Source organism: Cherax quadricarinatus, chromosome 70 (assembly GCF_038502225.1).
Source record: "Cherax quadricarinatus isolate ZL_2023a chromosome 70, ASM3850222v1, whole genome shotgun sequence".
Taxonomy (NCBI): Eukaryota; Metazoa; Arthropoda; class Malacostraca; order Decapoda; family Parastacidae; genus Cherax; species Cherax quadricarinatus.
The window spans coordinates 23,474,089-23,499,466 of NC_091361.1; the positions used below are offsets into that span (position 1 = coordinate 23,474,089).

Consider the following 25,378-nt stretch of genomic DNA (forward strand, 5'->3'; position numbering starts at 1 on the left):
TGGAGTGGTGGTCACTGGTTGTGTCTTGGCATGAGTCGTGTGGTTCTGGAGTGGTGGTCACTGGTTGTGTCTTGGCATGAGTCGTGTGGTTCTGGAGTGGTGGTCACTGGTTGTGTCTTGGCATGAGTCGTGTGGTTCTGGAGTGGTGGTCACTGGTTGTGTCTTGGCATGAGTCGTGTGGTTCTGGAGTGGTGGTCACTGGTTGTGTCTTGGCATGAGTCGTGTGGTTCTGGAGTGGTGGTCACTGGTTGTGTCTTGGCATGAGTCGTGTGGTTCTGGAGTGGTGGTCACTGGTTGTGTCTTGGCATGAGTCGTGTGGTTCTGGAGTGGTGGTCACTGGTTGTGTCTTGGCATGAGTCGTGTGGTTCTGGAGTGGTGGTCACTGGTTGTGTCTTGGCATGAGTCGTGTGGTTCTGGAGTGGTGGTCACTGGCTGTGTCTTGGCATGAGTCGTGTGGTTCTGGAGTGGTGGTCACTGGTTGTGTCTTTCCCTCAACATGGCTCAGAGGTGGTCGAATGTTTTTGTCATTTCTTTCCTTTTTATCTGTTTCTTCGCAATAAAAAAATTGTTATTGAATAGTTGTAGCTACAGTGGTTTGTTTCCCGAGGTTTGTTGGGTCTGCTTCTCCAGGTGCCTTGCAGTCTGCACCTCCAGGTGCCTTGCAGTCTGCACCTCCAGGTGCCTTGCAGTCTGCACCTCCAGGTGCCTTGCAGTCTGCACCTCCAGGTGCCTTGCGGTCTGTACCTCCAGGTGCCTTGCAGTCTGCACCTCCAGGTGCCTTGCAGTCTGTACCTCCAGGTGCCTTGCGGTCTGTACCTCCAGGTGCCTTGCAGTCTGCACCTCCAGGTGCCTTGCAGTCTGCACCTCCAGGTGCCTTGCAGTCTGCACCTCCAGGTGCCTTGCAGTCTGCACCTCCAGGTGCCTTGCAGTCTGTACCTCCAGGTGCCTTGCAGTCTGTACCTCCAGGTGCCTTGCAGTCTGCACCTCCAGGTGCCTTGCAGTCTGCACCTCCAGGTGCCTTGCAGTCTGTACCTCCAGGTGCCTTGCAGTCTGTACCTCCAGGTGCCTTGCAGTCTGCACCTCCAGGTGCCTTGCAGTCTGCACCTCCAGGTGCCTTGCAGTCTGCACCTCCAGGTGCCTTGCGGTCTGTACCTCCAGGTGCCTTGCAGTCTGCACCTCCAGGTGCCTTGCAGTCTGCACCTCCAGGTGCCTTGCAGTCTGCACCTCCAGATGCCTTGCAGTCTGCACCTCCAGGTGCCTTGCAGTCTGCACCTCTAGGTGCCTTGCAGTCTGCACCTCCAAGTGCCTTGCAGTCTGCACCTCCTGCTGCCTTGCAGTCTGCACCTCTGGCTGCCTTGAAGTCTGCACCTCCTGCTGCCTTGCAGTCTGCACCTCCTGCTGCCTTACAGTCTGCACCTCTTGCTGCCTTGCAGTCTGCACCTCCTGCTCCCTTGCAGTCTCCACCTCTTGCTGCCTTGCAATCTGCACCCCCTTCTGCCTTGCAGTCTGCAACTCCTGCTGCTTTGCTGCCTGCACTTCCTGCTGCCTTGCAGTCTGCACCTCCTGTTGCCTTGCAGTCTGCACCTCCTGCTGCCTTGCAGTCTGCACGTCCTGCTACCTTGCAGTCTGCACCTCCTGCTACCTTGCAGTCTGCACCTCCTGCTGCCTTGCAGTCTGCACCTCCTGCTGCCTTGCAGTTTGCACCTCCTGCTGCCTTGCAGTCTGCACCTCCTGCTGCCTTGTAGTCTTCACTTCCTGCTGCCTTGCAGTCTGCACCTCCTGGTGCCTTGCAGTCTGCACCTCCTGCTGCCTTGCAGTTTGCACCTTCTGCTGCCTTGCAGTTTGCACCTCCGGTTGTATTGCAGTCTGCATTTCCTGCTGCCTTGCAGTCTGCACCTCCTGCTGCCTTGCAGTCTGCACCTCCAGGTGCTTTGCAGTCTGCACCTCCAGGTGCCTTGCAGTCTGCACCTGCAGGTGCCTTGCAGTCTGCACCTCCGGCTGCCTCGCAGTCTGCACCTCCTGCTGCCTTGCAGTCTGCACCTCCTACTGCCTTACAGTCTGCACCTCCTTCTGCCTTGCAGTCTGCACCTCCTGCTCCCTTGCAGTCTCCACCTCTTGCTGCCTTGCAATCTGCACCCCCTGCTGCCTTGCAATCTGCAACTCCTGCTGCTTTGCTGCCTGCACTTCCTGCTGCCTTGCAGTCTGCACCTCCTGTTGCCTTGCAGTCTGCACCTCCTGCTACCTTGCAGTCTGCACCTCCTGCTACCTTGCAGTCTGCACCTCCTGCTGCCTTGCAGTCTGCACTTCCTGTTGCCTTGCAGTTTGCACCTCCTGCTGCCTTGCAGTCTGCACCTCCTGCTGCCTTGCAGTCTTCACTTCCTGCTGCCTTGCAGTCTGCACCTCCTGGTGCCTTGCAGTCTGCGCCTCCTGCTGCCTTGCAGTTTGCACCTTCTGCTGCTTTGCAGTTTGCACCTTCGGTTGTATTGCAGTCTGCATTTCCTGCTGCCTTGCAGTCTGCACCTCCTGATGCCTTGCAGTCTTCACCTCCAGGTGCTTTGCAGTCTGCACCTCCTGGTGCCTTGCAGTCTGCACTTCCTGTAGCCTTGCAGTCTGCACCTCCTGGTGCCTTGCAGTCTGCACTTCCTGTAGCCTTGCAGTTTGCATCTTCTGCTGCCTTGCAGTCTGCACCTCCTGCTGCCTTGTAGTCTGCACCTCCTGCTGCCTTGTAGTCTGCACCTCCTGCTGCCTTGGAGTCTGCACCTCCTGCTGCCTTGCAGTCTGCACCTCCCGTTGCCTTGCAGTCTGCACCACCTGTTACCTTGCAGTCTGCACCTTCTGCTGCCTTGCAGTCTGCTCCTGCTGCCTTGCAGTCCGCACCTCCTGTTACCTTGCAGTCTTCACCGCTTGCTGCCTTGCAGTCTGCACCTCCTGTTGCCTTGCAGTCTGCACCTCCTGTCGTCTTGCAGTCTGCACCGCCTGCTGCCTTGCAGTCTGTACCGCCTGCTGCCTTGCAGTCTGCTCCTGCTGCCTTGCAGTCTGCTCCTGCTGCCTTGCAGTCTGCTCCTGCTGCCTTGCAGTCTGCACCTCCTGCTGCCTTGCGGTCTGCACCTCCTGCTGCCTTGCAGTCTGCACCGCCTGCTGCCTTGCAGTCTGCACCTCCTGCTGCCTTGCAGTCTGCACCGCCTGCTGCCTTGCAGTCTGCACCGCCTGCTGCCTTGCAGTCTGCACCTCCTGCTGCCTTGCAGTCTGCACCGCCTGCTGCCTTGCAGTCTGCACCGCCTGCTGCCTTGCAGTCTGCACCGCCTGCTGCCTTGCAGTCTGCACCTCCTGCTGCCTTGCAGTCTGCACCTCCTGTTACCTTGCAGTCTGCACCGCCTGCTGCCTTGCAGTCTGTACCTCCTGCTGCCTTGCAGTCTGCACCTCCTGCTGCCTTGCAGTCTGCACCTCCTGTTGCCTTGCAGTCTGCACCGCCTGCTGCCTTGCAGTCCTCCTGCTACCTTGCAGTCTGCTCCTGCTGCCTTGCAGTCTGCACCGCCTGCTGCCTTGCAGTCTGCTCCTGCTACCTAGCAGTCTGCTCCTGCTACCTTGCAGTCTGCTCCTGCTACCTTGCAGTCTGCTCCTGCTACCTTGCAGTCTGTTCCTGCTGCCTTGCAAATGATAAGCAAAGACAGTTTGTGTTGTAGCATTTTTTGGTAAGTGATTTATAACATATTTGTGGGTGAAAAAGATGACAGGACTTTGTATGACTCACTCCTCTGGTCAAGAGGTCGCGGCATTTTTTTGGGTGGTTAAAGCTGAATATTCCATTCTTTTTCGCAGATATTCCATGCCTACAAAGTTCTACATTCAGCTGGCTAGAATTAGTGGGGACTGGGTTGTCAAATATAGTTTCTAGATCTGTACTACTATCTTCAGTGTACCAGAAGCAGCAGTACCACCACCAGCTATAACAGAAACTGTACCAATTCTGTCCCCAGAAGCAGATTTCTGCACAACTATATCTGCAGTGGTATATCCGAGTCTGTAGTGGAAGTCTGTATTAGGGTTTGTAGCGGAGTCTGTAGTGGAAGTCTGTATTAGTGTTTGTAGCGGTATCAGCACTAGTGCTGGAGGCTGTGCTGGCTGACGTTCTTACATGCACTTTTTTAGTGGGTCTATATTTATTTCCGAGTCATGTGCTGTAATAAGGGCATTTTAAATGCTATATTTATCTCCTGTTTCACATTCCAGCTTTGCGAGGGTCGCCACTTAAGTTATTCCTGCAGCAGATTTATGTAAAACGTCTCATGTTAAATATAAGTCAGGTAGGCTGTCCAAGAGAGGCCTGTGTTCTCTTTATTCAGCTCCCTTATGTGTACTTTTCGGAAATCTGTTGAAAGCAAGAGACGTGTAATTTTGATTAACATGGGTTACATGTAATCCGTGTTCTTGCCCTCAGGACTTCTCCACATGGTCTACAAGTATCCTGCAAGCCATCCTCTCCGTATCCTATCTGGGTGGCCCAGGAAACCTGGTTTCCATTTATATGTATCTTACGGTTGACAACTCTGTCAGCCTAGACACATGTGATGTGTCTAGCTGACAGAGCTGCTTAAAAAACATAACGCTCCACGGGATCGAAAGGGAGGTGGAGGAGCGCTGTGGTGGATGACTATGGAGGCGGAGGGGTTTATCAGTGGTGGAGGAACACTGGAGGTGTAGCTGGTGGAGGAACACTGGAGGTGTAGCTGGTGGAGGAACACTGGAGGTGTAGCTGGTGGACGAACACTGGAGGTGTAGCTGGCGGAGGAACACTGGAGGTGTAGCTGGTGGAGGAATACTGGAGGTGTAGCTGGTGGAGGAACACTGGAGGTGTAGCTGGTGGAGGAATACTGGAGGTGTAGCTGGAGGAAGACTGGAGGTGTAGCTGGTGGAGGAACACTGGAGGTGTAGCTGGTGGAGGAACACTGGAGGTGTAGCTGGTGGAAGAACACTGGAGGTGTAGCTGGTGGAGGAACACTGGAGGTGTAGCTGGTGGAGGAACACTGGAGGTGTAGCTGGTGGAGGAACACTGGAGGTGTAGCTGGAGGAACACTGGAGGTGTAGTGGTGGAGGAACACTGGAGGTGTAGATGGTGAAGGAACACTGGAGGTGTAGCTGGTGGAGAAACACTGGAGGCGTAGCTGGTGGAGGAACACTGGAGGTGTCTACCTGGAGGTTATTCCGGGGATCAACGCCCCTGCGGTCCGGTTCACGACCAGGCCTCCCGGTGGATCAGGGCCTGATCAACCAGGCTGTTACGGCTGGCCGCACGCAGTCCAACGTACGAACCACAGCCCGGCTAATCCGGCACTGACTTGAGGCATCTGTCCAGCTCCCTCTTGAAGTCAGCCAGGGGTTTATTGGTAATTCCCCTTATGCTTGGTGGGAGGCTGTTGAACAGTCTTGGGCCCCGGACACTTATGGTATTTTCTCTTAGTATACCAATGGCGCCCCTACCTTTAATTGGGGGTATTTTGCATCGCCTGCCCAGTCTTTTACTTTCGTAGGGATTGATTTCTGTGTGCAGATTCGGGACCATTCCTTCCAGAATTTTCCAAGTGTAGATTATGATATATCTCTCTCTCCTGCGTTCCAACGAGTACAAGTCAAGTGCTTCCAAGCGTTCCCAGTAGTTAAGGTGCTTGACAGAACATATACGTGCAGTAAAGGATCTGTGTACACTCTCTAGATCTGCAATATCACCTGCTTTGAATGGAGATGTTAATGTACAGCAGTATTCCAGCCTAGAAAGAACAAGTGATTTGAAAAGGATCATCATTGGCTTAGCATCTCTCGTTTTGAACGTTCTCATTATCCATCCTATCATTTTCTTTGCACTTGTGATCGTGGCACTGTTGTGATCCTTGAAAGTGAGATCCTCAGACATTACTACTCCCAGGTCCCTTACATTATTTTTCCGCTCTATTGTATGGCCAGAGTCTGTAGTATACTCTGTTCTAGTTATTATCTCCTCCAGTTTTCCATAACGGAGTAGTTGGAATTTGTCCTCATTGAACATCATATTGTTTACCGTTGCCCATTGGAAAATTTTGTTTATATCTTCTTGGAGGTTAACCGCGTCCTCAGCAGGTGACAGCCTCATGCAGATCCTAGTATCATCCGCAAAGGATGATACGGTGCTGTGGTGTATATCTCTGTCTATGTCTGATATGAGGATGAGGAATAAGATGGGGACGAGTACTGTGCCTTGTGGAACAGAGCTCTTCACTATGGCAGCCTCCGATTTAACTCTGTTGACCACTACTCTTTGTGTTCGATTTGTTAGGAAGTTGAAGATCCATCTCCCCACTTTCCCAGTTATTCCTTTAGCACGTATTTTATGGGCTATTACGCCATGATCGCATTTGTCAAATGCTTTTGCAAAGTCTGTGTATATTACATCTGCATTCTGATTTTCTTCCAGTGCATCCAAGGCCATGTCATAGTGATCCAGTAGTTGTGAGAGGCAGGAGCGACCTGCCCTGAACCCATGTTGCCCTGGATTGTGCAGATTTTGGGAATCCAGGTGATTTGCAATCCTGCTTCTTAGCACTCTTTCAAAGATTTTTATGATGTGGGACGTCAGAGCTATTGGTCTATAGTTCTTAGCTAATGTTTTGCTGCCACCTTTATGGAGTGGGGCTATATGCGTTGTTTTAAGTGACTGTGGAATTTCACCCATGTCCAAGCTCCTCCTCCATAGTGTACTTAGGGCACGCAAGAGGGGTTTCTTGCAGTTCTGACTGATCAAGCTGTTAGTGCCCGCAGTCCAACGTATGCACCATAACACAGTTGACTAGGAACTGTTTTAAGGAATCTGTCGTGTTTTCTCTCGAAGGCAGCTTGGGGTTTGTTGGTGATCCCCTTATACATGGAGGGAGGGCGATGAAGAGTCTTGGTCCCTTAATACTAAATGAATTTTCTGTCTGTATCCACTGCTTCTCATTGGAGTGTCACTCATCTCATTTCAAGCCTCGTGTGTTCATAAGTAGTAATTTCGGTGTGCAGATTTAGTACGAATCCCTCCAGTATTTTCTGTGTAGATTATAATGTATCTTTCTCGCCTGCATTCTAAGGAGTACAGTTCAAGGGATTTCAAGTAATTTAGATGCTTCATTGTGTTCAAACGACTTGTGAAGGTTCTCTGCATATTTTCCAAGGCTCACCAATTTTGCCTGCCTTTAAGAGGGTCGTTGGTATACCCCAGCCTAGAAAGAATGAGCCATCATTGGCTTGGCATCCTTTGTTTTGAAATTTCTGCTCACTTAACCTATCACTTGTCTTACAGTTGCGATACTAACGCTCTTGTGTCCCATGAACGTGAGATATGACATTATCACTCACAGATCTCACATATTTTACCCGCTTTCTATTGAGTGATTAAGCTTGTCTAGTACTCTGATTTTGTTTTTATTGCATCCATTTTTCCATGGTGTAATTTCTTTTGGTGTTTCTTCATATCAGGGAATCGAACTGAGGACCTTGTATGTATTAGTGTAACATTCACGCCAGTAAGCTAGGCAGCACCCCGGGTTAGAGGTTTACTTGGGCGCTTGAGGGTTGTGGTGGGTGGCCTTGTGTGTGGTGGGAGGTTGGGTGGGCAGGAGTGCCCTCAGTGGGATCAGTTGGGCGAGGGTGGGCTGGTCTGGGGCGGGCTGTGTGGGTATATTCGTACCTGAGTGTTTGGTTGGCATGGGACGTCAATCTTCTAACCTTCACTCCCTCCTCCACACCATTTTAATCACCATCTCTGTCTTTATTTACACAGACATCACTCGTCATACTCTAATATTTCTGGTATTTTTTCATTTATTTTTTTTAAGTTTTCTTTACCGTCTTACTTAACCTCCCTTGTACTTCTGCTCTTTTCAAAATTAATTTATTTTTCATTGTCCCTACAATCACGATTGGTAAATATTGATAAAATTAATTCAGTGGAATGACTTTTAAACCATTTACAGTAATGTGTGTTGTGTACATAATACTTTCCCTAGAGCAAATACCCAAGCAGCAGAAATGTAAACACAGGCGTTACTCACTTGTTTTCCTGCCATTTTTACTCTTCTGCCGGGAAAAAACGAGGGAATAAGGTAAACAACACACTTCCCACCCGCGGGACAACAGCCCCTACGGTACTGAGGTATACGGGTGAAAATGTGGAATGTATACAATGGTGGTATGTCTTGTTTCTTGTTGTATTCACATCACGTGGCTGGAGGTTCAACCCAAGTCAGGATACAGTTACCTGGGTGATTGTAATCTCTTGATCCACTGAATCGCTTAATTGTAATAATTAATTATTAACGGCTTAGTCACGTGTCTTAGACGAACATTTAACTTAGTGGGAAAGTAAGATAATACGAGGAGGCGCAAATTCTTCATACCTAAATAATATTTAGGATGGCCAAGTTTTCTTACCTCTGGAAGACATGATGACTTTGTTTATTTTATACCATGTAACACTGAAGGATATTCCAAGTTATACCATGTAACACTGAAGGATGTTCCAAGTTATACCATGTAACACTGAAGGATGTTCCAAGTTATACCATGTAACACTGAAGGATATTCCAAGTTATACCATGTAACACTGAAGGATGTTCCAAGTTATACCATGTAACACTGAAGGATATTCCAAGTTATACCATGTAGCACTGAAGGATGTTCCAAGTTATACCATGTAACACTGAAGGATGTTCCAAGTTATACCATGTAACACTGAAGGATATTCCAAGTTATACCATGTAACACTGAAGGATATTCCAAGTTATACCATGTAACACTGAAGGATATTCCAAGTTATACCATGTAACACTGAAGGATATTCCAAGTTATACCATGTAACACTGAAGGATATTCCAAGTTATACCATGTAACACTGAAGGATATTCCAAGTTATACCATGTAACACTGAAGGATGTTCCAAGTTATACCATGTAACACTGAAGGATGTTCCAAGTTATACCATGTAACACTGAAGGATATTCCAAGTTATACCATGTAACACTGAAGGATATTCCAAGTTATACCATGTAACACTGAAGGATGTTCCAAGTTATACCATGTAACACTGAAGGATGTTCCAAGTTATACCATGTAACACTGAAGGATGTTCCAAGTTATACCATGTAACACTGAAGGATATGTAACACCAAGTTATACCATGTAACACTGAAGGATATTCCAAGTTATACCATGTAACACTGAAGGATATTCCAAGTTATATCATGTAACACTGAAGGATATTCCAAGTTATACCATGATATTCCAAGTTATGCCATGTAACACTGAAGGATATTCCAAGTTATACCATGTAACACTGAAGGATATTCCAAGTTATACCATGTAACACTGAAGGATATTCCAAGTTATACCATGTAACACTGAAGGATATTCCAAGTTATACCATGTAACACTGAAGGATGTTCCAAGTTATACCATGTAACACTGAAGGATATTCCAAGTTATGCCATATAACTGCACAACTCTTCCATTTTATTACACACTTCGTTATGTATGAACTTAATTATCCGGTGGAGCCATTGTTCTGAGTATATGTATACTGGCACGAATAATGTATACTTGTACTTGTAGAAATAATAATAATAATTATAATAGTAATAATAATAATTATTATTATTATTATTATTATTCTTAACTGCAGTCTACTGTCTGCCCAGGTCTCCAGGTTTCTTTCTTACTTCGTGTTTATAATACCTAGATAACTATAGGGAGCTCGGGGAGCTCACGGACCTCAGGAAGCTCGGGAAGCTCAAGGACCTCAGGAAGCTCGGGAAGCTCAAGGACCTCAGGAAGCTCGGGAAGCTCAAGGACCTCGGGGAGCTCAAGGACCTCGGGAGCTCAGGGACCTCGGGGAGCTCAGGGACCTCGGGGAGCTCAGGGACCTCAGTGACCTAGGGAAGCTCAAGGACCTCGGGAAGCTCAGGGACCTCAGTGACCTCGGGAAGCTCAAGGACCTCGGGGAGCTCAGGGATCTCAGTGACCTCGGGAAGCTCAAGGACCTCGGGGAGCTCAGGGATCTCAGTGACCTCGGGAAGCTCCAGGACCTCGGGGAGCTCAGGGACCTCAGTGACCTCGGGAAGCTCAAGGACCTCGGGAAGCTCAGGGACCTCAGTGACCTCGGGAAGCTCAAGGACCTCGGGGAGCTCAGGGATCTCAGTGACCTCGGGAAGCTCAAGAACCTCGGGAAGCTCAAGAACCTCGGGGAGCTCAGGGACCTCGGGGAGCTCAGGGACCTAAGGAAGCTCTCACTGTACTATTTTGATACTGACAGTTTGTTATTACTAAATTAATGTGATAGTAATTTTTCGTTTGTTTTAGTTTGGTTTTGTGTTCTTATGACGTTTTACGTCCAAGAACACCGAGTGATCAAGGTGAAAGTGTTCTTCCCGTTCTTCAATGTTCTTCACAGCTCATTAGCACATTACACCATTTCCCGTCGCAGTCAAACTTTACTAAGTGTGGTGGAAGCTGAGCATCACTCACAGCTGGTGAGCTCAGCAGTAACTCAGGTGGTGCACTACCTCAGTATCGCAGTTGAAATGGCTGGATCTACAAGCTGGGTCAATGATAAAGCTTCAGAGGCTTACTGTAGGTTTATTTGTGTTCTTGGTACACAGGCAGTGTGTTTAAAATGGCCAGGCCAGGAGGGCCATGGCCGGGGGAGAGGTAAAGTGGCCATGCCCGGAGGACAGGTCAGCGTGGTGTGGGCTGAGGTAGGTAGGCCTTTGCCACTAGGTATCAGCACCATAGTGCTGCCAAGTATGAACCCATCTGGGCATACATCAGCACTGTAAGACTGATTCATGTGGTGAGCTCAGCACTGTAAGACTGATTCAGGTGGTAAGCTCAGCACTGTAAGACTGATTCAGGTGGTGAGCTCAGCACTGTAAGACTGATTCAGGTGGTGAGCTCAGCACTGTAAGACTGATTCAGGTGGTGAGCTCAGCACTGTAAGACTGATTCAGGTGGTGAGCTCAGCACTGTAAGACTGATTCAGGTGGTGAGCTCAGCACTGTAAGACTGATTCAGGTGGTGCACTTCCTCAGTGTTTAACTTACTAAGCACAAATATTTACCCGAGATGTCAATTCACTAACCACGAGAGAAAGTCCAGTGGGTGGTTACTGAACCACCACCACTACCACCACTACCACCACTGCCACCACTACCACCACTACCACCACTACCATCACCACCACCACCACTACCACTGTTACCACTACCACCACCACCACCACTACCACCACCACCACCCATCTACCACCACTACAACTGTTACCACCACTACCCATCTACCACCACCAATTTACCACCACTACCACTGTTACCACTACAACTGTTGCCACCACTACCCATCTACCACCACTCATCTATCACCACTATAACTGTTACTACCACCACCCACATACCACCACTACAACTGTTACGACTGCTACCCATCTACCACCACCCATCTACCACCACTATAACTGTTACCACCACCACCCATCTACCACCACTACGACTGTTACCACAACCACCCATCTACCACCACTGCAACTGTTACCACCACGACCCATCTACCACCACTACAATTGTTACCACCACTACTCATCTACCACCACCCATCTACCACCACTATAACTGTTACCACCACCACCCATCTACCACCACTACAACTATTACCACCCCCACCCATCTACCTCTGCTGCTACCACTACTATTACTACTACAACTATTACCACCGTCAGCCATCTACCACTATTTTTACCACTATCACTATTTCCACTACTACCACCACCACCATCACCACCATCACCACCACCACAATCTTTACCACCAGTATGTTCAAGGCATATTCCCCTAAGAAAACAGAAGAGAAGAAGTGAACTGGAGAGAGAGAGACGGTCCCTCTAAAGGAGAAGAGGAAGAATCACTGAGCTCCTCAAGAATGCCAGATTATCTGATACATGGAAGGAAGTGGTAACCAGGGAAGTGGAATATATATATATATATATATATATATATATATATATATATATATATATATATATATATATATATATATATATATATATATATGCATATATATATATATATATATATATATATATATATATATATGCATATATATATATATATATATATATATATATATATATATATATATATATATATATATATATATATATATATATATATATATATATATATACATACACACACATATATATATACATATATATATATATATATATATATATATATATATATATATATATATATATATATATACATACACACACATATATATATACATATATATATATATATATATATATATATATATATATATATATATATATATATATATATATATATATATATATATATTATTGTAGCCACGAACGAGTGGTACCGAATCAATAACAACACTGCGACTAGCCGAGGATTCGAGCCCATATAGTTTTGGCCCTGCCTCGTGGTGAGCGAAAACACATGACGCCTTAGAGTAGAGGCACTCACACCACCGTATGTCCTCGAACAAAGAGTAATACACCTAGCTTGGCTGGGTGCTTGATTCTTATAGGATTGTGTGATTCAGTGGGTTAAGGCGTCATGTGATTTTCGTTCACCACGAGGCAGGGCCAAAACTACATGGGTTCGAATCCTCGGCTAGTCGCAGTGTTGTTATTGATTCAATACCACTCGTTCGTGGTCACAGTTATATATATAATGTGTCCACAGAACAAAATGGTTTTTAAGCAGATACAATACTGCGACCGGCCGGGAGTCGAGCCTGGCGTCACACCATTCACAGCAGTGTCACCACTCACAGACTTGCTAGATATCTAATTGCAATTATTTTTATATCTCTTCTACCCAGGCGACTTTCATACATATTTTGGGATCGTCAGCAAATGATACGAAGCTGTGGCTGGTGTTAAACTTTTTTTTTTTTAAGGTCTACTTGGCGGAAGAAAACCAGTGAATGAGCCCGAACCGTGCCTCAGGCTACTCAACTTCATCCTTGTTAAAGTTGCCAGTATCAGTATTCGCTACCTTAACTGTACTGTGTCAGTTGTCTCACCCACCCACACTTGTGTCAGTATCAGTGGTCACTACTTCCACTGTACCGTGTCAGTACAGAAATGATTACACACTAGTCTGACAGGTGCTGAGCCAGCGGAGGACCGGCGAGGCCCAGAGAAAGGAGGAGCTGGTGGAGTAAGAAAGACGAGGATGAAATACTTTAAAAGTATATCTTTTGTAGTTTCGTGGTCTGTGACTAGGCCTCCCTGATAACCTCATGAGTCGGGTTACTAGGGCCAGCAGCAACCAGTCTGGTCTGTGACTAGGCCTCCCTGATAACCTCATGAGTCAGGTTACTAGGGCCAGCAGCAACCAGTCTGGTCTGTGACTAGGCCTCCCTGATAACCTCATGAGTCAGGTTACTAGGGCCAGCAGTAACCAGTCTGGTCTGTGACTAGGCCTCCTTGATAACATCGTGAGTCAGGTTGTTAGTACAAGTAGCAAGTAGTCCATCGTACACACCACAGTCTGGGTGGTCAGGGTCTGATTAAAGTAACGTATTAGACTGCCTTAGAAGAGAGCAGAGTTAGGAGTGTGTTAGTGATGTCTGGTATAAATGAAGGGAGCAGAGTTAGGAGTGTTGGTGATGCCTGGTATAAATGAAGGGAGCAGAGCTAGGAGTGTTAGTGATGCCTGGTATAAATGAAGGGAGCAGAGTTAGGAGTGTTGGTGATGTCTGGTATAAATGAAGGGAGCAGAGTTAGGAGTGTTGGTGATGCCTGGTATAAATGAAGGGAGCACAGCTAGGAGTGTTGGTGATGCCTGGTATAAATGAAGGAAGCAGAGCTAGGAGTGTTGGTGATGCCTGGTATAAATGAAGGAAGCAGAGATAGGAGTGTTGGTGATGCCTGGTATAAATGAAGGAAGCAGAGATAGGAGCGTTGGTGATGCCTGGTATAAATGAAGGAAGCAGAGATAGGAGCGTTGGTGATGCCTGGTATAAATGAAGGAAGCAGAGATAGGAGTGTGGAAAAAGACACTTATGTAAAGTTCAGGACATTTATTAAAGGAAACGTTTCGCCACGAGTGGCTTCTTCAGTCCTAATACAGAGAAAACTAAGGAAACATTTATATATATAGTGGCAGGAGTCAGGTGAGGTGACGCGTGGGTAGAAGTGGTAGTAGTAGTAGTAGTAGTAGTAGTAGTAGAAGTAATGGAACTAAGGAGGTGAGGCAAGAGAGGGACCTGCTGGCATCAAGTAACACCAGTTCCCAGGATGGGTAATATCCTCTTACTTAGTAATTTTGAAATACTGTAACTACCGGATTTTGGCTTTATAGAGTTACTGACAGAAAAATCCGGTAGTTACAGTATTTCAAAATTACTAAGCAAGAGGATATTACCCATCCTGGGAACTGGTGTTACTTGATGCCAGCAGGTCCCTCTCTAGCCTCACCTCCTTAGTTCCATTACTACTACTACTACTACTACTACTACTACTACTACTACTACTACTACTACTACTACTACCACCTCTACCCACGCTTCACCTCACCTGACTCCTGCCACTATATATATAAATGTTTTCTTAGTTTTCTCTGTATTAGGACTGAAGAAGCCACTCGTGGCGAAACGTTTCCTTTAATGTATGTCCTGAACTGTACATAAGTGTCTTTTTCCACATCTTGTCGGTATCACCATACCATTTCCTCAGAGTTAGGAGTGTTGGTGATGCCTGGTATAAATGAAGGAAGCAGAGCTAGAAGTGTTGGCGTTGCCTGGTATAAATGAAGGAAGCAGAGCTAGGAGTGTTGGTGATGTCTGGTATAAATGAAGGAAGCAGAGCTAGAAGTGTTGGTGTTGCCTGGTATAAATGAAGGAAGCAGAGTTAGGAGTGTTGGTGATGCCTGGTATAAATGAAGGAAGCAGAGCTAGGAGTGTTGGCGATGTCTGGTATAAATGAAGGAAGCAGAGCTAGGAGTGTTGGTGTTGCCTGGTATAAATGAAGGAAGCAGAGCTAGGAGTGTTGGTGATGCCTGGTATAAATGAAGGGAGCAGAGCTAGGAGTGTTGGCGATGTCTGGTATAAATGAAGGAAGCAGAGCTAGGAGTGTTGGTGATGTCTGGTATAAATGAAGGAAGCAGAGCTAGGAGTGTTGGCGATGTCTGGTATAAATGAAGGAAGCAGAGCTAGGAGTGTTGGTGATGCCTGGTATAAATGAAGGGAGCAGAGTTAGGAGTGTTGGTGATGTCTGGTATAAATGAAGGAAGCAGAGCTAGGAGTGTTGGTGATGTCTGGTATAAATGAAGGAAGCAGAGCTAGGAGTGTTGGTGATGTCTGGTATAAATGAAGAGAGCAGAGTTAGGAGTGTTGGTGATGTCTGGTATAAATGAAGGAAGCAGAGCTAGGAGTGTTGGTGATGCCTGGTATAAATGAAGGAAGCAGAGTTAGGAGTGTTGGTGATGTCTGGTATAAATGAAGAGAGCAGAGTTAGGAGTGTTGGTGATGTCTGGTATAAATGAAGGAAGCAGAGCTAGGAGTGTTGGCGATGTCTGGTATAAATGAAGGAAGCAGAGTTAGGAGTGTTGGTGATGCCTGGTATAAATGAAGGGAGCAGAGTTAGGAGTGTTGGTGATGTCTGGTATAAATGAAGAGAGCAGAGTTAGGAGTGTTGGTGATGTCTGGTATAAATGAAGAGAGCAGAGTTAGGAGTGTTGGTGATGTCTGGTATAAATGAAGAGAGCAGAGTTAGGAGTGTTGGTGATGTCTGGTATAAATGAAGGAAGCAGAGCTAGGAGTGTTGGCGATGTCTGGTATAAATGAAGGGAGCAGAGTTAGGAGTGTTGGTGATGTCTGGTATAAATGAAGGGAGCAGAGCTAGGAGTGTTGGTGATGTCTGGTATAAATGAAGGAAGCAGAGCTAGGAGTGTTGGTGATGCCTGGTATAAATGAAGGGAGCAGAGCTAGGAGTGTTGGCGATGTCTGGTATAAATGAAGGAAGCAGAGCTAGGAGTGTTGGCGATGTCTGGTATAAATGAAGGGAGCAGAGCTAGGAGTGTTGGTGATGCCTGGTATAAATGAAGGGAGCAGAGCTAGGAGTGTTGGCGATGTCTGGTATAAATGAAGGGAGCAGAGCTAGGAGTGTTGGCGATGCCTGGTATAAATGAAGGGAGGGACTGAATAACTCTGGTTCCTTCTCACTTCACTATTATCTCTTTGTATGTGTATTATTATTATAAGCATCACTAAACGCTAAACCCATAAGGGTCATAAGCAGTGTAACTATATCACACTTGCTTTTGCCTAACCTGTTATTCTTATAGGTAGCAATTTCTGCTGTGTTGGAGTCCAGTTTATTGAATATTGTCCAGGTATAGATTATAAAGCATCTTTCTGGCCTACATTCCAGGAGGTAAAATCTAAAGCATTTTAGGTGTTCAGAATGACTTAGATGACTGAACTAATATGGACAGCGAAAGTTCTCTGCATATTCTCCAGGTCCGTAATTTCACCCGCCTTGAATGGGACTGTTAGTTTTGCACTCTAGCGTGTACAGTTACTCTGAAGATTTTCACCCTTATTTTAGCATCTACTCTTGTCAAAGATTTTGTTGTCCGTCTAGTCACTTTTCCTTGCAGTATTGATAGTAATATAATGTTCTGTGAAGCTAGTTCTATACGTTTCTCTTCTCTCTTATTGAGTGGAGTGTGTGTGTGCTCCATTCACGGTTCCTTCTTTTAAATTTCTCTCAACAGGGAGATTTGGCTTACGTTAATTCGGAGATTTGTTATGTATACAGTAGACGCCACTCGTATAATTTCTAGCAATGTCTACAATGGAGGATACATACAGTACTATGATTAATGTCTCTGTCAGCGTTTAAGATGAGAATAAAACAGAGAATTGGATGGGAAAACGCTGTTTCACGTAATGAGAATTTTGTGCTGAGGTAGCCTCGGGTTGCATGTTGTTCAGGGCTGCTTTGTTGGTCCGGGTTGTAAGAAACTTTATCAAGGAGCTGTCATAACCTGATCGCACTTGCTAAAAACTTTTGCAAAGTCTGTGTATATTAAATATTCATTTTGGCTTCCAGAGCATTCACAGTTTTGTTGTAAACGCTCAGTAACTATGAGAGAGAGGAGCTACGGGTTGTAAAACACTGATGCTCTTTCTTATAACTCCCACTCCCCCAGCCCGGCCCGGGGCCAGGTTTGTGTTATAACTCCCACTCCCCCAGCCCGGCCCAGGGCCAGGTTTGTGTTATAACTCCCACTCCCCCAGCCCGGCCCGGAGCCAGGTTTGTGTTATAACTCCCACTCCCCCAGCCCGGCCCGGGGCCAGGTTTGTGTTATAACTCCCACTCCCCCAGCCCGGCCCGGGGCCAGGTTTGTGTTATAACTCCCACTCCCCCAGCCCTGCCCGGGGCCAGGTTTGTGTTATAACTCCCACTCCCCCAGCACGGCCCAGGGCCAGGTTTGTGTTATAACTCCCACTCCCCCAGCCCGGCCCGGGGCCAGGTTTGTGTTATAACTCCCACTCCCCCAGCCCGGCCCGGGGCCAGGTTTGTGTTATAACTCCCACTCCCCCAGCCCGGCCCGGGGCCAGGTTTGTGTTATAACTCCCACTCCCCCAGCCCTGCCCGGGGCCAGGTTTGTGTTATAACTCCCACTCCCCCAGCCCGGCCCGGGGCCAGGCTTGTGTTATAACTCCCACTCCCCCAGCCCGGCCCGGGGCCAGGTTTGTGTTATAACTCCCACTCCCCCAGCCCTGCCCGGGGCCAGGTTTGTGTTATAACTCCCACTCCCCCAGCCCGGCCCGGAGCCAGGTTTGTGTTATAACTCCCACTCCCCCAGCCCGGCCCGGGGCCAGGTTTGTGTTATAACTCCCACTCCCCCAGCCCGGCCCGGGGCCAGGTTTGTGTTATAACTCCCACTCCCCCAGCCCGGCCCGGGGCCAGGTTTGTGTTATAACTCCCACTCCCCCAGCCCGGCCCGGGGCCAGGTTTGTGTTATAACTCCCACTCCCCCAGCCCGGCCCGGGGCCAGGCTTGTGTCATAACTCCCACTCCCCCAGCCCGGCCCGGGGCCAGGTTTGTGTTATAACTCCCACTCCCCCAGCCCGGCCCGGGGCCAGGTTTGTGTTATAACTCCCACTCCCCCAGCCCTGCCCGGGGCCAGGTTTGTGTTATAACTCCCACTCCCCCAGCCCGGCCCGGGGCCAGGCTTGTGTCATAACTCCCACTCCCCCAGCCCGGCCCGGGGCCAGGTTTGTGTTATAACTCCCACTCCCCCAGCCCGGCCCGGGGCCAGGTTTGTGTTATAACTCCCACTCCCCCAGCCCGGCCCAGGGCCAGGCTTACCTGGAGTTTACCTGGAGAGAGTTCCGGGGGTCAACGCCCCCGCGGCCCGGTCTGTGACCAGGCCTCCTGGTGGATCAGAGCCTGATCAACCAGGCTGTTGCTGCTGGCTGCACGCAAACCAACGTACGAGCCACAGTCCGGCTGATCAGGAGCTTGTGTGACATCACTATCAAAAATTATATAAATTTATTCTGTAGTCACCATTGTGGAGTGACGTTATATCAGAGGTTTTAAGTAACACTGCGAAGAAAAATATTTTGCCTGTCTCAGTAGCATATTTAAGAGGCATCAAAGTTCCCACGTCTTCTAGTAACATGTTCATTTTCCCAATATAATCCACCTTATCCATAATTACTATCACATTTGCCTTGTTTCGTAAGGTGAAGTCCAGGATCTTTCCTTAATTCATGGTATAACTTAACAAATATTTGAGGACAACTGTGTTGCACAGCTTCGCTCAGACCTCTGCAACACAGTTGTCCTCAAAGATTAGTTAAGTTATACCATGAATTAAGGAAAGATCCTGGACTTCACCTTACGAAACAAAGCAAATGTGATAGTAATTATGAACAAGGTGGATTATAGTGGAAACATAAATGTCATTAGAAGACGTAGGAACTTACGTTCCTCATAAGGAAATTTTTTTTTTTTTTTTTGCCATTTTTGATGGAAATAAAGTTGGACGAAGCTGAGCCTACGGCTGAGGACACAGGCAGGCTATCAATGGCGTCTTTCGTGTCAAACGGAGTTTGGGTTACGTACGAAATTTTGGAGATGCTGGCGGAATTTACAGTATCATCCACGAAAAATGTATTTGGGGACTTAATTTTTATAGTGAATAACGAGTGACTGAACACAGACTGACATCGTAGCTCCAGTGATGCATAAGTGACATTGTTATTAGTTAAGTTGCATCTGAGATAAGCACCGACACAATAATACATCGATGTGAAGTTTGAGAAAAACAACGCAAATGCAACTCATGTGACATTTTATTGTGGCAACGTTTCGCTCTCCTGGAGCTTTGGTAACGGCTTGATAAAGCTCCTGGAGAGCGAAACGTTGCCACAATAAAATGTCACATTAGTTGCACCGGTGTCCTTTTACTTAACATATTGTCGGTAATTATACCAATATTAATGCTATGGTAATTTTTGTCTTATTTTCAATGACGATTCCCCCCTCCCCCCTCCCCGTCCCCCCTCCCCGTCCCCCCTCCCCGTCCCCCTCCCCGTCCCCCCTCCCCGTCCCCCCTCTCTCTCTCTCTCTCTCTCTCTCTCTCTCTCTCTCTCTCTCTCTCTCTCTCTCTCTCTCTCTCTCTCTCTCTCTCTCTCTCTCTCTCTCTCTCTCTCTCTCTCTCCAAGTCGTTACATATTAAAATTTAGTTCACTGTTTTCCATTTCTCAAACCAGTATTTTTTCCGTTCTTTTATTAAACAAGAGATTTTGGATTCTGTTGTCCTGAGTACTGAGTTTACTGGGCAGCATCACTCATGCTGTGAGTGAATGTACTAGCCAGTCAGAGACGTTAACAGTACTGGGCAGCATCACTCGTGCTGTGAGTGAATGTACTAGCCAGTCAGAGACGTTAACAGTACTGGGCAGCATCACTCATGCTGTGAGTGAATGTACTAGCCAGTCAGAGACGTTAACAGTACTGGGCAGCATCACTCGTGCTGTGAGTGAATGTACTAGCCAGTCAGAGACGTTAACAGTACTGGGCAGCATCACTCGTGCTGTGAGTGAATGTACTAGCCAGTCAGAGACGTTAACAGTACTGGGCAGCATCACTCGTGCTGTGAGTGAATGTACTAGCCAGTCAGAGACGTTAACAGTACTGGGCAGCATCACTCGTGCTGTGAGTGAATGTACTAGCCAGTCAGAGACGTTAACAGTACTGGGCAGCATCACTCGTGCTGTGAGTGAATGTACTAGCCAGTCAGACACGTTAACAGTACTGGGCAGCATCACTCGTGCTGTGAGTGAATGTACTAGCCAGTCAGAGACGTTAACAGTACTGGGCAGCATCACTCGTGCTGTGAGTGTATGTACTAGCCAGTCAGAGACGTTAACAGTACTGGGCAGCATCACTCGTGCTGTGAGTGAATGTACTAGCCAGTCAGAGACGTTAACAGTACTGGGCAGCATCACTCGTGCTGTGAGTGAATGTACTAGCCAGTCAGAGACGTTAACAGTACTGGGCAGCATCACTCGTGCTGTGAGTGAATGTACTAGCCAGTCAGAGACGTTAACAGTACTGGGCAGCATCACTCATACTGTGAGTGAATGTACTAGCCAGTCAGAGACGTTAACAGTACTGGGCAGCATCACTCATGCTGTGAGTGAATGTACTAGCCAGTCAGAGACGTTAACAGTACTGAGCAGCATCACTCATGCTCTGAGTGAATGTACTAGCCAGTTAGAGACGGTGATATCAATCCCATCTTTGATTATTTTAACCTTCCTGTATCACTACCCTAATATCAATATCAAATAATTATCAGTCCTGCATTTTTTTTCTTCTGTATAATGCTGCGAATTTTACAGAAGAATTTACAATATAACATAAGAGATGGGCTCTTCTGAAGACCTTGGTTGACATGCTAGGCAGGTCCCTCTCAAACACAAACCCTCTCACTAACATATTCTCCAGCCCATTACTCTTCAGTGGTGCGCACCACCACCTGGCTGCTCCAGGAGTCACGTACCTGTGAGCTCGTCTGAGTCGACCTTCCTGAAGACGAGGCAGACGATGGCTTGGGCGGCGGGCAACCCCCACGCCGCTACGTGGAACCAGGAGGAGTGTCGTAAGATCTGCTCATGGCTCCAGCCTCTCCAGGCTCTCAGCAGCCATGAAACACACAGCATCACCCACCTGAAATACAAGAAGACACACTTTTAGAATCTTGCAATATAAATATATATATATATATATATATATATATATATATATATATATATATATATATATATATATATATATATATATATATATATATATATATATATATATATATATATATATATATATATATATATATATATATACACTCTATGTACCCTGCAACACAAGCAAATAAATGCCATGTTAGGAGCATTTACAGAAACACACACAAGGGATGTTTTGGATGGAGAGATGAAGATAGAAAACTGTAACATGCATAGATGTGATAGAATTAATAGGTCACAGGGAGGAGGAAGACTATATGGAACAAACTATCGGTTGCACAGAACTGCTGAACTCTGCGAATGATGCAGTAGAAATCCTCGGCATTAAAGCTGAAAACATGAATTTGGTAATTATCCTGGTATACAAACCACCATCAGCAACTGCTGAGGAATTCACAGATCAGTTAAGGAAGATAGATAGCTGTCTGAATAGGCTAGAAAATCCCACACCAAATATTATACTCCTCAGAGATTTTAATCTCCCTCATGTAAAATGGAAGATGACACAATGTTATACCAGAAATATCTCCGGGAAGCACCGAGGCTCAACAGGTACATACCAGGAACTGGTGAAGCTTTGTGAAGAGTACTCATTGAACCAATTTATAATTGATCCCACTAGAAATGTAAATATCCTGGATTTGATATTCACCAACAACGAGGAACTGATCAGAGACATAACAGTTACAAAACCTATATACTCTGATCACAACATCATAGAAGTTCAAACGAGTATTAACTCCGGGTTATGGAACTGCATCACTAATGTTAGAGACGGGATGTTCAGTAAGTTTAATTTTAACAACCATAGAATTGACTGGAAAAAAATAAACCAAGAACTATCAGACACCCTGGGAATCAGACATGAGCACCCTAAATCCCCACCAGTGCGTGAAGAAGCCGAGTATAAAACCATACAAGGTCTGTAATAAACACGTACCACTGAGGAAACACACAAGATCAGATATAGAGAGCGTAGGAGATGATATAGAAGAAAACGAGTTACTGAATTGCTTAAAAACACATATATGCTGCAACAGAGGAAAGACGGTCTTAGTCGAGAGATCACTGAATTAGAGCAAAAACTTAGAATGTCATATCTAACAAAAGAAGTGCAAAGGGTCATACAGGATATTGCAAGAAACCCACAATATTTCTATTCCTACGCAAAATCCAAACTAAGAACTACCTGTATAACTGGACCACTACTGAGAGAAGACTCGTATACTGACGATGAACAGGAAATGAGTGAAATCCTAAAAGAACAGTATGAGTCAGTGTTCAGCAACCCACTAAATGACAGCAAGGTAGAAAATGCAGAAATATTTTTCACTCCAGCAGAAGGCCGCACAGACCAACTAACTGACATTAGTACAAATCCCATAGATTTCGAAAAATAAATGGAAAACATGCCTACTCACTCAGCACCTGGACCAGATTCATGGAATGTTCTGTTTATAAAGAAGTGTAAAGTACCACTAGCACGAGCTCTCAGTATTGTTCGGAGAAAGAGCTTAGATGTAGGTGAAATACCGGAGGTCTTAAAGAGTGCAGACATAGCTCCTTTGCATAAGGGAGGTAGTAGAGCACTAGCTGAAAATTACAGACCAGTAGCCCTAACCTCTCACATCATAAAAATCTTCGAAAGAATGATGAGACGGCAGGTTACAAATTTTATGGACCAGCACAACCAACATAACCCGAACCAGCATGGATTTAGAGCAGGACGATCATGTCTGTCACAACTGCTGAACCATTATGACAGAATTATATAGGCATTGGAAGGCGACCAAAACGCAGATGTGATTTACACAGATTTTGCAAAGATGTTTGACAAATGCGATCATGGAGTGATAGCGCACAAAATGAAAGCCATGGGCATTACGGGGTAGGTAGACAGATGAATTTTCGATTTTCGGGTTCCTAACACACAGAACACAAAAAGTATTAACAGAGCAAAATCCAGCATCAGCGAGGTTAGAAGCTCAGTTTCCCAAGGTACCGTGCTGGCACCTCTGCTGTTTCTCATTCTCATAGCAGACATGTATAAAAACACCCGTCACAGTTTTATATCATTTGTAGATGATACTCAAATAAGCATGAAGCCATGTTGGTAGAAGACACTGAAAAATTACAGGAGAGCATAAGCAGTATTTTCCTGTGGGCAGTGGAGAATGGTTCAGTGATGATAAGTCCCAGTTGCTTACGTATGGAAAGAATGAAGAACTTAAGAGGATCACCAAACAGAAGGAAAGTAACATGTGAAAGACTTGGGAATAATTATGTCATCTGATCTTTCTTGCAAAGAACATAACAAGACAAAGATCACGACAGCCAGAAGGATGACAGGGTCGGTACTGAGAACTTTCAAAATAAGGAAAATAATGCCGATGGTGACACTCTTCAAACCTCTTCTGTTTGGAATATTGCTCAGTGCTGACGGCCCCGTTCAAAGCAGGAAAAATATCAGAGCTGGAACAAATACAGAGATCGTTTACGGCTCACATTGAGCCTGTAAAGCATTTAAATTACTGGGAACGCCTTAAAGTCTTGAACATGTACTCAATGGAGAGGAGGAGAGAGAGATACATGATAATATATACATGGAAAGTACTCGAGGACCTGGTCCCAAATTTGCACTGCCATAACAACATAATGGTGCAACATACTGGAGTGAGAGATATGGGAGGAAGTGTAAAATAAACCCAGTGAGGAGCAGGGGTGCGGTGGGGACAATAAGGGAACACTGTATCAACATACGGGGTCCCAGACTTTTCAACATCTTACCAGAAGAAATCAGAAACACTGCTGGAACAAGTGTAGAAGCCTTCAAGAGGAAACTAGACAAGTATCTTCACCAGGTGCCAGATCAACCAGGCTGTGATGGATATGTGAGGCAGCGGGCCTCCAGCAGCAACATCCTAGTTGACCAGGCAAGCACCAGACGAGTCTGGCCCATGGCCGGGCTCAGAGAGTAGATAAACTCTCGAAACTCTTGAAAGGTATATCAAAGGTGGTGTGAGAGATTTGAAAGCAAGTGTAAAATAAACCCAGTGAAAGGCAGGGGTGCAGTGGGCACAATAAGGGAACACTGTATCAACATTCGTGACCCCAGAGTATTCTACATCTTACCAGAAGATATCAGAAAGACAGCTGGAATAAATGTAGAAGCTGAAAATTGAGAAACTTATGCAACATATGGGAATCTTGATTTAGGAAACGTTTCGCCACACAGTGGCTTCATCAGTCCAATACAAAGCAGAAAGTTGTAAGGAGAGGAGGAGTTTGAGGTAATCAGTCCCTCAGCCTCTCCTTACACCTTTCTGCTTTGTATTGGACTGATGAAGCCACTGTGTGGCGAAACGTTTCCTAAATAAAGATTCCCATATGTTGCATAAGTTTCTCAATTTTCAACTTGTCGGTTTTCAAAAACATTCATCACAAGTGATGAAGTCTTGAAGAGGAACCTGGACAAGTATCTTCACCAGGTGCCAGATCAACCAGGTTGTGATGGATATGTGGGACGCCAGGGAACACTATCTTGCAACACCAGGGAATACAATATCTTGTAACACCAGGGAACACAGTATCTTGCAACACCAGATAATACAATATCTTGCAACACCAGGGAACATTGTATCTTACAACACCAGGGAATACAATATCTTGCAACACCAGGGAACACCGTATCTTACAACACCAGGGAACATTGTATCTTGCAACACCAGGGAACACAGAATCTTGCAACACCAGGAAACACAGTATCTTGCAACACCAGGGAACACAATATCTTGCAACACCAGGGAACACAGTATCTTGCAACACCAGGGAACACAGTATCTTGCAACACCAGGGAACACAGTATCTTGCAACACCAGGGAACACAGTAACTTGCAACACCAGGGAACACAGTATCTTGCAACACCAGGGAACACAATATCTTGCAACACCAGGGAACACAGTATCTTGCAACACCAGGGAACAGAGTATCTTGCAACACCAGGGAACACAGTAT

General features: G+C 46.3%; 1 protein-coding gene across 1 annotated transcript in view; it reads right to left on the bottom strand.

Moving 5' to 3' along the window:
* Positions 1-25,378, bottom strand: part of LOC128692681 (frizzled-4-like) — a 513,435-nt gene that overhangs the window by 153,753 nt on the left and 334,304 nt on the right. Inside the window, exon 2 of the mRNA XM_053782329.2 lies at positions 21,123-21,289. Coding sequence (XP_053638304.2) covers positions 21,123-21,289 — 167 coding nt within the window. The remainder of the gene's footprint in view (positions 1-21,122; positions 21,290-25,378) is intronic.